We start from the raw sequence: 13,286 nt of genomic DNA, 5'->3' as shown, positions 1-13,286 counted from the left end.
ATTCCCTAGTACTCACTGTATGATTCCCAGACTTGGTCTCTGCCTCTCCCTCTCTGGGTGCTGACAACAGCAGCTCCTGGGTGGCCAGTGGAGGCCCCACTCCTCAAGGAGCTCACCTCCCCTGCAGAACCACAAGGCATATGTTACTGAGCCAGGTGGGACACTGTCATGGCAGCAGCATGTTGATTATCTAAGAGCTCTCTTTCCTCATGGCAAAGGTCTGCTCCATTGAGTGGACCAGGGGAAAACCACTGCCTGTTTTAAAAAATGTAGGAACTGGGAGTTCCTCTTGTGTCTCAGAGAGTTACGAACCTGACTAGTATTCATGAGGATGTGGGTTCAATCCTTGGCCTCGCTCATTGGGTTAAGGATCTGGCGTTGCCATGAGCTGTGGTGGGGGTTGCAGACGTAGCGTGGATTTGGTGTTGCTGAGGCCGTGGGGTAGGCTGGCAGCTGCAGCTTCAATTCAATCCCCTAGCCTGGGAACTTCCATATGCTGCAGGTGCAGCCCTAAAAAGCGCTCCCAACAAGGGAGGAACTTCATAATTCCCATCTCTGTGACTCATCATGAAACTAAAGGAAGGTATGGAGAATAAAGGTGGCTGTTTTTATGCTGCAGCTCTCAAACTTTAATTTGTCTAAAAGACTGCTACCACATGGGGCTAGTAAAGTATCTGAGAATTTTATATTTAAAAAAAAAAGATCCTCAAGGGAAAGCATAATATGAAGTAAATCTTTTCTCATCTTATTTCTTAAAATCAGAGTTCTTTTAAAGCTAGATATGAATTTGTGCTTTCAATTAGTTTTGTTCTTCCCACTCAGTAACCCCCAGAGTTTGGATGAGTGCTTGCTACATGCCATGCCGTGGACGGACGGACAGGAACCATGGAGATCAGAGAACACAGACCCTTTCCTCAAGGGTCTTAGTCCTCTGTGAAACATACACAGGCAAAGAGAGAATGCCACTATGACAGAGTATTGCTGTAATTGAAAAATGGGCAAAGGACAATGAGGTCACTGAAGAAAGATGATCTTAAGGAATGAGAGAAGGTTTCACAAACCAGGAGGTGGACCTAAGGCAAGAAATGCTGCCCCTTCTAAAACTCCTTCATCCTTCCTCTCTACCTTGTCAAATTGTTCATGCATTCAAGAACTAGACCCAGTTCTATGAAATCTACCTTGATAACTGCTCCCATATGCTACAGGTTCCTTGGTGAGATACTAACCCATTTTTTGCATATATATTTTAGGCCAAGTATGCCTTGGTATGCAATTACCAAAATGCTCATTAAAGCAAAGCTTCCCCACCCACTGGCTATAAGCACCATCTGCATTGCCATATCAAGCAGCAACCAAGCTATCCCAAGCTCATGATGCCATCTTTTCATTATGGACTGGAATTTCAGATCTCCTTCTAACACACACACACAAACACACACACACACACTCACACACACGCATTCTCTCTCAGGAATTTTCTCAAATTGATTTTATCTCAGGAGAACATTTCCCAGACATACATAGTGAAATGCTCAAGATGTCGGCTTCACCCTCTGTAGATTTAGCTTTGGACTCCAGCTTTCTCCTTCCCAGGTGTGTGATGTTGGGCAAGGGGCCTCAGCCCTCTGACCACTGTTTCCTCTTCAAGAGGGGATCATAGTGTTTGTCCACCTCACAAATTAAATGCAGTTGTGTTCCCATCTCTGCCACACAACAAGCAATCCAAGTTCTTCTCACTTTACGTGTTTTCATGGTTCAATTACCAGAATTGAGGAGGCTGACCCTAAAGATATCATCGTCGTCATAAAACCACTCAAAATCTACATAGTCTTATAGGTTTCTTAAAGTTACCCCACAGGTCAGCCCTGTGGATTCCATGATCTGGGCAGGGCAGCAGCTGGAGTTCAGGTATTCATTATTACCTTTGAAATATTTGACGCCTAAATGGCAATTTAAGGTATTAATAGTATAGGAGTGAATAATATGCTATTTACGAGCAGGAACTATAGTGACAGAACAGCTTGGGTTCAAATCCTAGTTCTTCCATTAACAAGCTGTGTGATTATAGGCAAGTTACATAACCTCTCTGTGCCTCAGTCATTTCATATGTAAAATATGAGTACCTGATGCATATTAAGTGAGGTAGAACACATGTGTACTTAACCTGCCTGAAAGACAAGATATTTGCTCAATAAATGACAACTTTATCATCAGCCAATTATCAACAGACTGTTGAGTAGGGACTTCACCCTGAGTGAAGGTCAAGAGTCAACTGACCACCTCTGGCCAGGAACCCCTCCTTCTCCCGTCCTAGAGCATCCGTACTGCTGCCCTTTGGGGGCAGGTTGGATAGAGTTGGCATTGTCCTGCTGTGGCCCCCTGCACAGGCCTCCCGAGTCTCTGGGCTCAGCATGGCCACATAGGTGGGCCATTTGGCATTTGGAAAGTGAAGTCAGAGCTTTGAAACCAGGGTTCTGTGATGACTCAGCTGCTTTCCGGAGTCTTCGGTGCTATTATGAGGTGAAGTGATGGGGGATAGGGTGATTCCCACTTTTTTTCCCCCTTTTTGAATAAACTGCTCTTAAACTCTGCAGCTGGCATCATGCCAACTGCATTTACCTTTATTTAATCATTCAATAGACTCCTATGTGAACACCGGGTAATACGGGCCCAAATATATCACCCAGAGGCTTCCTTTCACTATCCGAAATAAAAAGCTAGATCCACATTTCAACAAAATTACCAGATGCTTTCCCTTCCAAGAACTTCTGGTGGTGCTTAGGTTCCCTGGTTGAGTGTCCCTGTGAGATGGTCCATCCCCAGCACCGGGAGGCCAGAGGCAGGGAGCAGCCTTCTCTAGAGCAGTCAGCAGCAGGATTCACTGGCTAGGGTGGGGGTGGGGGTGGGGTTCCCTGACAGCCCCCTCCCTTGCACAAGCAAGCCTGGACATCCTTCTTCACGCTTTGAGCCCTATGTGCCCCAAGTATGCATGCTCTGACGTCAGAGGCCCCTGGGTTCACATCCCACCTTGCTACGAGTTGTCTGACTTTGGCCAGGAGGCTTCCCTCCTCTGAAGCTCAGTCAGTCTCTTCTTTTGAACAGTGGGAAGGGACGCTATTTACCTGTTAGGACTCAAAGACAAGCTCCATCACACAATAGGGCTTTTCAGCCAAACTTCTTTTTTTCTATTTTAGCCATCTCTGAAAATTACAGTCAATGCAGTAATAAACCATTGAGTCACAATTTAACTGGTGGCATGTTCTTCTAATGGCCACATAAAATCACAGTGCATCTTACATTTGACAAAGTGACTGCAGCACATAGAAATCATTCCCTGGTAAAATGTAAACTCAGACTATTGGCTCTTTCCATTACGTTTCTACTCTTACAGCACAGTCTTCTTAAAGGAACCAAGAATATGTGGAAGGGAATGCTGGTTATAAGAGAGCTTTTGGATTGGGCTAGAAAAACATCAAGGGGAAAAAATGTAATTGTAATGTATATATGTAAGGATAACCTGACCCCCTTGCTATACAGTGGTAAAATAAAAAAATTATTAAAAAAAATAAAATAAAAGAGAACTGCCCGAGGGAAAAAAAAAATGACTTCAGTCAATACATAATATTTGCAAGAATCTTGCATACATCACTGTTCTCCAATCTTATACTTATGACAGACATCACTAATCAATTCAGCAGGTCCTCCCACCAAGCCAAGATGTAGCCTTGGAATCTTTCTCAGCACTGCACAACAAGCAGCCATTGCCAAACTGCCAGGTCTAGCATATAAAAGGAAATCTATTTTCTATTCCTAACTCAGGAGCTTGGGAGACAGAGAAAGAGAATGGGCACTGGCCAAATTAGGAAACTTAGAAATGAAAAAGATCTCAAAAATGATACAGTTCATTGCACAGAAGAAACCAAGGTCTAGAGTATGGCAAATTTCTCCTGCTCTCCCTTATCCAAAGCCTGTTCCACCAAACCATGCTGCCTTTCTCAGCATCAAAGTCAAAATCCTTGGCAACTTAAGTAAACGAATACATATATCTGATAGATTAGACTCTGGCAAAATGAGGAAGAGAAGGCAGCAGTCATATAAAAGGTTTAGGGGCCTTTTGCTTTTGTAAAATTTCCTTTTGCTCATTAGTTGCCATCAACACTCCATTGTTCAGGCAGATGATCTATAGAAAAAATCTGGAATGGCTATTTCCAACAAATGATAATTACAATGTGCTGTGAACAAGAACTGATCCATCCTAGCCCTATGGTTCCTGTAATTGCAGTAGCTAACACAAAGTTTCTACTTCTTCAAATAAGAAAAAAAAAAAAAAAGAACCCTGCTAATTAATCTCACATAATAACGTGAGAGCAACCAGCTGCCCCACACCCAATGGAGGGCTTCTTGGGAATCCAGAAGAACTAGACATGGCTGGTGTTTGCCATAAATATTGATTGTTTAATATTCCCAAGTAATGGAAACTAACCAATACAAATCATATCTGGAAAATTAAAAGTGATGGTTTGAATGGGGATCTCTCCTCCTTGTCAAATTTCAATTTGAAATTAAATTGGGGCCTTCAGAACTAGACAGGGACCCCGACCTCTGAGTAATTACCTTCCAACATCATTTGCTTTAATTTGGATGAGATGGTTCTATTCTAAGAATTGCTGGAAAAGCCCATTTTATAAAAGTGAGGCTGCATCTTAGAGAAGACTTGTTTATTTCTTCCTTCTCGTGCAGGCACATTCCTTCCCCTAGTGATGCATGCTTGCTACATACCTCTAGTACTCCCCACTCAGCACTCTCCTTGTTGTAATTACAACAGCAAACTCAAGAGTCCTTGAGACTAATGACACACCTTGCAACTGAGAACCTCTGCAAGGCTCTGGAAGCAGCCCAGAGGAACAGGGAAGTCTGAACAGGAGATTCCTTGCAGTGTTCCCACACTGCCTAAGATCTGGGTTCCCAGGATTCAGAAAAAGTGCTCCTTAAAGAAGGATAAACAACCTCAAGTGAGGGAAAAGCATATACAAAAATATGAAAGTGTGGCAGAGCACAGCATTTGCACGGGGTATTTCACTCATTCATTTGCCCAACAAATATTTGTTGAGTACCCACAGTAAGTCAAGCACCCTGCTGGGGGTTAAAGACAGAAGAATGAATAAAATGTGGTCTCTGGCCCCAGTGGGATCCATGGAATGTGGAGGGCATGAGTACAAAAATCAGAAAATCACCTTACCATGGACTAAGTACATACAACAAACTTGACAACTAAGCTTGTGGAGGGGCCCTGACAGCAAAGGGGCAACCAGGTAGGGAGGGACTGAGGCCGGATATCCTGAGAACAGCAGAACCTAGTGGGTGGTTAGAAGTAGCAGCAGGTGAGTAAGAGAGTGGGGTCAAGGGCAGCTCCTCAGTTTCTAGGAGGTCAGTTCCATAAAGGGAGATCATGAACATGAATGCAGGCAGTGCGGTCTAGGCCCCAGGGGGCTGGGGATGAGCTGAGTTTGGGATAAAGTGAATCTGAGGTACTTGAGAGACATCCCATTGGAGGTCATGATTTTCATGAAGGACGCAGACCCATGCCTAACTCATTTCTGAGTCTGTGCTGAGACCATAAGAGGTTCTTAGAAAATGCCGAGTAGATAAAGAAATGAATATTATATATCAGATAAATATATTATACTATATACACATATGCAAATGATTCTCATGTCTTGTTACATTTAATTCTCACAGCAACTCTAGGAGGAAGGTCTGCTGTTACCCTACTTTACAGATAGGTCCAAGCCTCAAAAGTCTTGTTGGTGTAAGAGAGAGAGAAGCTATGTATGTATGTTATTTAAAAAATGACTCACGGATTTTAAAAAATGACTCAAAAAAGAGACAGAACACATGGAAAGATGCTCAATATCATTAGTCATCAGGGAAATGCAAATTAAAACCACAACGAGATACCACATGAATTGTTATGAATCCACTAGAATTGGTATAATCCACAGGACTGACCACACCAAGTGCTGGTGAGGATTTATACAAACTAGAACACTCATACACTGCATATTCTAGTTGGGTTTGGGATACAGTTAGTTTGAGGTACTTAAGAGACATCCGATTAGAGGTCATGGTTTCCTCGAGGGCACAGACCCATGCCTAACTCACTTCTGTGTCTCTGACAGGAATTTAAGCTGGACAAACACTATGGACACCAGTTTGGCAGTTTCTTATAAAGTTAGACATACACTTCCCATATTCCTCAGCAATTCCACTCCTAGACTTCTACCCAAGAGAAATTAAAGTATGCTCCCACAAAATATGTGTGGAAACGTTTATAGTAGCATTATTCATAATTGCCAAAAACTGGAAACAAGTCAAACCCCTATCAACTGAAAATGAATAAACAAAATGGGTTATAGTCATACAATGTAATACCATTCATCAATTAAAAGGAATTAAGCACTAACATATCCTAAAATATGGGTGGACCTCAACAACATTATGGTACAGAAAGAAATCGGATACAAATTATCCATATTAAATGATTTCGCTTATATGAAATTTCCAGAAAAGGCAAGTCTATAGAGACAGATTAGATTAGCAGTTGCTTGGGGTTGAGATGGGGGTGGAAGGATTGGGGTGGGCTGGAGAGTGATTGCAACGGGAACTTTTGGGGATGAAAAAGAGTGTTCTAAACTGAATTACGGTGATGGGTGCACAACTGTATATGTTACAAAAACTCATCAAACTGAATATTTACAATGATTAAATTTAGACGTACATAAATTAGGAGTTCCTGCTGCAGCACAACAGGATCAGCAGCATCTCTGTCACACCAGGACACAGGTTTGATTCCCAGCCCGGCACAGTGGGTTAAAGGATCCGGCTTCGCCGCAGCTGTGGTGTAGGTCACAACTGTGGCTTGGATCTGATCCCTGGCCTGGGAACTTCACAGGCCATGGGGAGGCCAAAAAAGATTTAAAAAAATATGAAAGTATGCAAATTATACTTCAATGAAACTGTTAAAAAGAAAAAAAAAATCAAGAGAGAGCTGTGTGATTTAGAAGAGGCAGGAAGGTCCCAGCCGGGTTGGTGAGACTCAAGCAGCTTTAGAGGGACTGCATCTGTGCTGAGCTTTGAAGACTCAGTAGGATTTCAACAGACGAAGATGGCACAAAAGGAATTCCAGACAAAGAAAGCAGATGAAAGTGGGAAAGTCCCCAGCAGGTTTGGGCAATACGCAGGCATCCATCTTGGTTGGATATTTAGCCGGAGGAAAGCAGACGAAAAGCCTAAAACGTTTGGCTCTGGCCACATTACAGAAGCCGAGAATGGCCAGGTTAGTGCCTTTATGCCTTAACCTGGTAGACAGTGGGGAGCCACTGAACATTCTAGAGTAGGGTCGTGTCCTGGCAAAGCAGGCCAGCAGTGAGCCATGTGCATCGGAAGGGCAAGCAACGAGGGCAGAGCATCAGATGAAAGCCTCAGAGAGCTGGCTATAGTGAAAGAGGACCAAACTATGCTTACCTGCCTCTGTCGATAATGCAAAGGGACAGAGAGACACATTGTACCCGATAGAAAAGAAAATCATGATAGACACCAGTTATTTGGCGCTTTCTGTGATCCAGGTACTGTTTTAAAGAATCACTGCTCTAAAGGAGAGACAGAGAGCTAAGAGCCTGCTGCTATATATGGAATGAGCCACACAGATTGATGATCATCTTTGGGTCTGGCTCCAGAGAGAAGGAATAAAGATTAGGGAGGTCATAAAGTGCTTATCTTGGCTGTGTTATGGGAACCACAGACACGGAAGCTTGTAAATGGTGATTCTTCTATGGTGGAAGGATAGTAAGACAAATGACAGAGCACTACGTACATGGCTCTCTGCCCCAAGAGGACAGAAGCACTTGGCACTGCTGGGGCCCTCAAAGGGCGTCACCACTCTTTTAAATGTACACAATATACAGGAAGGAACCAGGCACTGAGGTGGGTAGGCAGGCCCAAAGGGGTATAAAGAAGATAGTTACACTCAGCTGCTTCTAGGGATCAAATCTATGCCCAGCTACTGACTGAATAAACACTCAGCCCCTTATGTTCTGTATCCATGAAGCAGGATGATAGTGCACTGACAATCAACATTCCCAAACCTGGCTCATACTCTAGCACTGCAAAGCGGGGATCCCAAACTGGCTTTCTGAAAGCTGGGTCCAGCTGTTTGGGGATCATAAAATGTTTATCAATATTTTCAAATTAGCTGTCAACACTTAGACGTCACAAAAACTCTGGGGCTTTTCAGCTTCTCTCAGCAAACTGGGAGTTCTGGCAGCTGTGTGGCTGATCCACATGGTGTCAATCAATCCGAGCTGAGCAGCACTTATCCTCATGACATTTTGAGTCCCTGCCTGGTACACTTCATTCTTTCCCTCGCTCATTCATTCAACAAGTCTTTATCAAGTACCTACTATATGCCAGGCATGGCTGTAGGGCCCGGAGATGCAAGTGACCAGAACAGACAAAAATCCTTTCATTTTGAAGCTTATATCCTTACAAGGAGAGCCAGCCAATAAACACAGAAGTAAAGGAATACACACACACACACACACACACACACACACACACACACACATCTCATAGGGTGATAAGTACTAAGATACATGAAGGAGGAAGGTGTAGAGACTAAAAGAGGATGGAGAGGAGCCAGATACTGGGGACAGGGTAGGGAGGTCGAGAAAGCCTCTCCAATTAGATGACACCTAAGCCGAGATCTAATTAGCATGAGGGCACAAGCCCTCAGACCTGAGTGGAGATGGGCCAAGTGGAGGGAACAGCAAATGGAATCTTGTTTTAAGTGTGAGAGAAACACATAAAGGAATGAGCGAGGGGCAGAGGGCATTTCAGATTCTAGCACTGGTTTGGATTTTATTCAGAGAGAGACAGAAAACCACGAGAGAGTGTGAGCAGAGGAGTGACATGTTGGACATGGCTTACTTACAAAAGGCTTCTCTCTGGTGAGAGAACTGTCCACTGTTTAGAGACGAGGAGAGGACGGTGAGGGTTAGAGAAGCTCAACCAATTAGGTACCATCATTCATCTCAGTAGACGAGCCCTAAGTCTTATTTTGTTTCAGCAACTTGAGTTAACTCTCATATTCTCCCGATCTACTTAGGAAAACTCAGACCCTTGTACTCCAAGACAAAGCAATGCTTTGTTACATGACCCAGTGTTCCGGAACATTCAAACAGTTTGAAATGTTTAATAAAAAGAAAAGCTTTACTCACAATTAGAACGTGATCCCGCCCCATTGTGATGACAGTCCGGTTCACCGTGCGAAGCAGCTGGACCATGATTTCTTGGATGTGGTGGTAGGTGAAGGCCTGTAACACAATCAGAGACATTTGCGTGCCAATGGGGACACTGTATCTGCACACCTCCTCCAGAGGACACACAACAGTGGTCAAACATGGTGATCACCAAGGTCACTAAAACCACCAAGAATGTCAGCACATCATTCTCATCAGCACCATCATCGTCGTCAGCCTGTCTCCATCATCATCACCATCATCTCAGTGCTTAGGACACTGAGAATTTCACTAGCCACCTTAAGTATATGTCAGTGATTGAGAACTTAGGCTCTAGAATCCAAAACTTATGGTTCAATAATTATTGTGGTATATTGGCTGAGTTGCCTAACTTCTCTGAACCTCTGTTTCTTCATCGGTGTAACAGTCAAGGTCTAACCTGAAATAAGGAGAGCATTTAATCCAAGAAACTGGTAATACAAGTGATATAAAAGCAGAGACACCAAAGTAACTTTAAGGATTAGGGACAGCAGGCAGCCACAATCACCCCTACGCAGAAGGGACAAATAGGGGAGGAAGTACTTCTAGAGCCTGGGACTGGGTTATGTGATGAAAACTATAAAGATGGGAGAGCTTCGTGCATAGAGCCTGGAGTATCCACCTTGGAGGAAAGCCATGGTGACCCAGGTTGTAACATTTGTAGGGTCCTGCCTACTTTAAATGCAAGTCCCTAAATCTTGAGCAGGACTTGCTAATGTTTTGGGGGCATTTGCTGTGGTAGGCAAGGGTTTTATGCATGTTCACCTACACCTTCAGTTCCTTTTATTGACATCGACTTAAGGCCCAGAGTTTTGTTCATGCGTACCTGGGAGTGTGGTCAGGGCCACCCAGAATGGCCTTGGGATTGTAAATCAGAACCTCTGGGTCTGAGTTCCAACTCTTCCCTGGGCAGCTGTGTGACCTCACTTATCCTCTTAACATCTCTGAGCCACAACATCCTGACCTATAAACTGTGGAAGGGTCTCTCACGAGTTTTTCAAGGTTCATGTGAACATAAAAGTGACCATGCAATTCTGGAAAGAAAAAAAACAAAAAACAAAAAACAACAACTCTTGCCTAATCCCACAGCAGGAGATTCCGTAGGCCTGAGGCAGAACTTGGGCATCAGTGATTTCTGAATTTTATGTGGGTTATTCTGATGGCTGAGAATCATGACACAACCCACTGTGAAGCTCTGGAGACGGAAGCTTGGATCTGGGAACATCCTCTGTCTCTGGGATGTAGCCAGAGCCTGAGAGAAAGAAAGTGCTCAATAAATGGTGGCAGAAAAAGCAGATGACCACTCACTCATCCCTAAGCATCCCTCATCCCTCTTAAACTTTGCTGCATTCAACTCAACTGTGATTTGTCTCAATGAAATGAAGGAAAGGAAAACGGATTTGTAGTTATGGGAGACAGAGCATGAAAACGAAAGAAGATGTGCTTATTAAAAAAAACCCTCCCCTCTCGATGTGCTTTCAATGACTATGGGTGCCCCTAGATGAATAACTTGAGCTTGATTTTTCTCTGTGCCCCAGACCCACTCCCTCTGAATGTTGGCTAACCCCCACTTCCTCAGCCCCGTGGAGCTTACCAGAAGAACCTCTGCCACCAGAGCATCCATCAGCATACCTGTTTTATGGAAACAAGTTCTCATGCTCCATTAAATCCAGCCAGACCTCAGCCTTCTCCTAGGCTTGAGGTCCCTCACCATCCAGCCTTTGCCCTCATCTGGCATGTTCCTCCTGATGCTCAGGGCAGGCAAGAGAACATCTCCCTTTACCTCTTGGCTGCAGGTGAATCTCTCTCCTGACTTCCTTCCCCTTTGTTTCTTTAAGCCTTTTTACTGACGTACGGTCTCCTATTTCTTGCAGTTTGAGAGTGCAAGGCTACGGTAATAACAATAGCTAACACTTTGTGGGTGCTTACTATATGCCTGGCACTTTGCGAAATGCCTTAGTTCCTCTCATAACGACAGAGGACGATATTATGATCTCCATTGTTCAGATGGGGAAACTGAAGCCCAGAGAGGTTAAGTAATTTGTTCAGGGTCACCCAACCATAAAGTCAGGGGAAAAGGACTCAAACCTGGTAGTCTGGCTCCAGAGCCTCCTCCTCACCCAAATTCACCCGGGACGCCTGGAACATGAACCCTTTCTCAGGTTGCTACTTTGGAACCTCTTTCCAGCCATCAAGTGCCTTCCCTTGAGCCAGCTTCTGACTGCCTTCAGTGACTTCTGATCTTTTCTTTCCCTTCTAGAAAATCCCCAGTGCTGTTTTTCATTACTCCCTTATCTTTCCTGCATTCCTTTGCAACTTCATCAGCCTAAGCTCACGGCAAATTTATGATAGTTTCCATTTAATGTTTTATTTTTTCCAGGATTACAACTCTTCCTTTACCGATAGAGATAATAAAACCCTTTTCTCTTGACCTCCAGTCCCCTGAATCTTTTAAATAGCCATTTCTTCTTAGTCCAAAGAGCAGCAATTAGACTGCTCAGGAAGTTTGGTATTTAAAAGTGAAAAACTGTCAAATTCAATCCTTTTCATTCTGAAAGCTCCCAATATGAGCAGTTGTGAAGCAGAGTGTTGGGGGATCAGACAGACTTGAGCTTGAATCTCAATTCTGCTCATTTGAGCCGGGTGACCTTGGGCAAATGACCTTTCCTCTCTGAGTTTCAGCTTCTTTACGGATAAAATGTGGCGAACAACAGAAACCTCAAAGTACTGGTTTGAGGAGTAAACCAAGTACTGCAGGGAAAGCCTTTGTTACCAAGGGTTGGCACATAGTAAGCCTTCAATAAGTGGGGGTTGCAACTCATGTTCTGCTGGGTCTGCAGCAGCATTCGGCCAGGCTTGCAGATTCCCATCACGCAGCAGGAAGTGCAATACGAGGCAATGCATAATCTAAACTCGGGGATGATATCGAAATGTCACCCAAAGAATGTATAGCATATATGCAAATGGAAACTTTCAAGATGATAAAACTGTGCTAAGCCATAAAAATGCAGCCACAAATCACCCGCCGTTAATTGCTCCAGGGCCAGGCAAGTGGAGGGAACCTCTAAAAAGTGTCTTCTGGGCTCGAACTAAATGGTGGTTTGTAATTGAAATGACAAAGTCAGTCTTCCCATTAGAGCCCTGGCAAAGAAATTAATCCATCCAACCTAAACACAATGCAAATCAATAGTGATTTTTTTCTCCTTTTAATAATCATAGGCTGTGAGACCTGGAAGGAACTTAGAGTCCTTTCTTTAATGGAATGGCAGGCATAAGCTCACTACATGACATAGTAAAAGCGCTGGAAGGGGTGGGGGTGGGGGGCAACCCCTATCTTCTTGGCTCACACTAGGCTTGATGCCAGCCAAAGGACTTTGTAGGATGAGATTCCAAACCACTGCTTTCCCACAGTACTTCCGGAACTGTAATACAGCATACCAGATATGAGATGATTTTAAGTAATAATACATAGACATGGCATTTCCTAGCTTTGAATCAAATTACCGTGGAAAGCATTCCTTTTTTTTTTTTTTTTTTCCAGTTTTCTTTTAACCCTTGTGATGACACCAAGTAGAAAAACCTCTTTGGTACTAATACGTCTTTAGCGCCTCTCTGGTTCACGCAAGACTCCTCTTTTAACAAAAAGGGAAGTCCTCGGGTTACAGCAGACAGTAAACGACAGCATCTAGTTAGAACTTACTAACATTGTTCTATTTTTATTGTGTTTATTTTTCAAGTTATATTTAATGCAAGTGTTTAGAAAAAAGATTCACAACTTGGAAATCAAGCAAAATGAGGATGCATGGTTTTTAAATAGAGCACTCTGATCAGCCTGTGCTGCGGGAGGGGAGAGAGATTCTCTAACTCTCTCAAGAAATGTAACTTTGTTTGATTAACAACCTGCAAGTGATTAGAAACCAGAGACAGTATAGCCCTATAAAGTTGAAGGGT

At 43.6% G+C, this 13,286-nt stretch overlaps 1 protein-coding gene across 3 annotated transcripts in view; it reads right to left on the bottom strand.

Moving 5' to 3' along the window:
- Positions 1 to 13,286, bottom strand: part of DOCK2 (dedicator of cytokinesis 2) — a 404,312-nt gene that overhangs the window by 220,123 nt on the left and 170,903 nt on the right. For all 3 annotated transcript variants that reach the window (XR_007135520.1, XM_047784590.1, XM_047784680.1), the window contains exon 27: positions 9,276 to 9,371. Coding sequence is in view for 2 of the 3 variants with exons in the window: in XM_047784590.1 (XP_047640546.1) it covers positions 9,276 to 9,371 (96 nt within the window). In the remaining variant the exon portion in view is untranslated. The remainder of the gene's footprint in view (positions 1 to 9,275; positions 9,372 to 13,286) is intronic.

Source organism: Phacochoerus africanus, chromosome 1, assembly GCF_016906955.1.
Source record: "Phacochoerus africanus isolate WHEZ1 chromosome 1, ROS_Pafr_v1, whole genome shotgun sequence".
NCBI classification, from domain to species: Eukaryota; Metazoa; Chordata; class Mammalia; order Artiodactyla; family Suidae; genus Phacochoerus; species Phacochoerus africanus.
The sequence above is the reverse complement of the archived record's forward strand: the minus strand, read 5'-3'. Positions and strand labels throughout refer to the sequence as shown.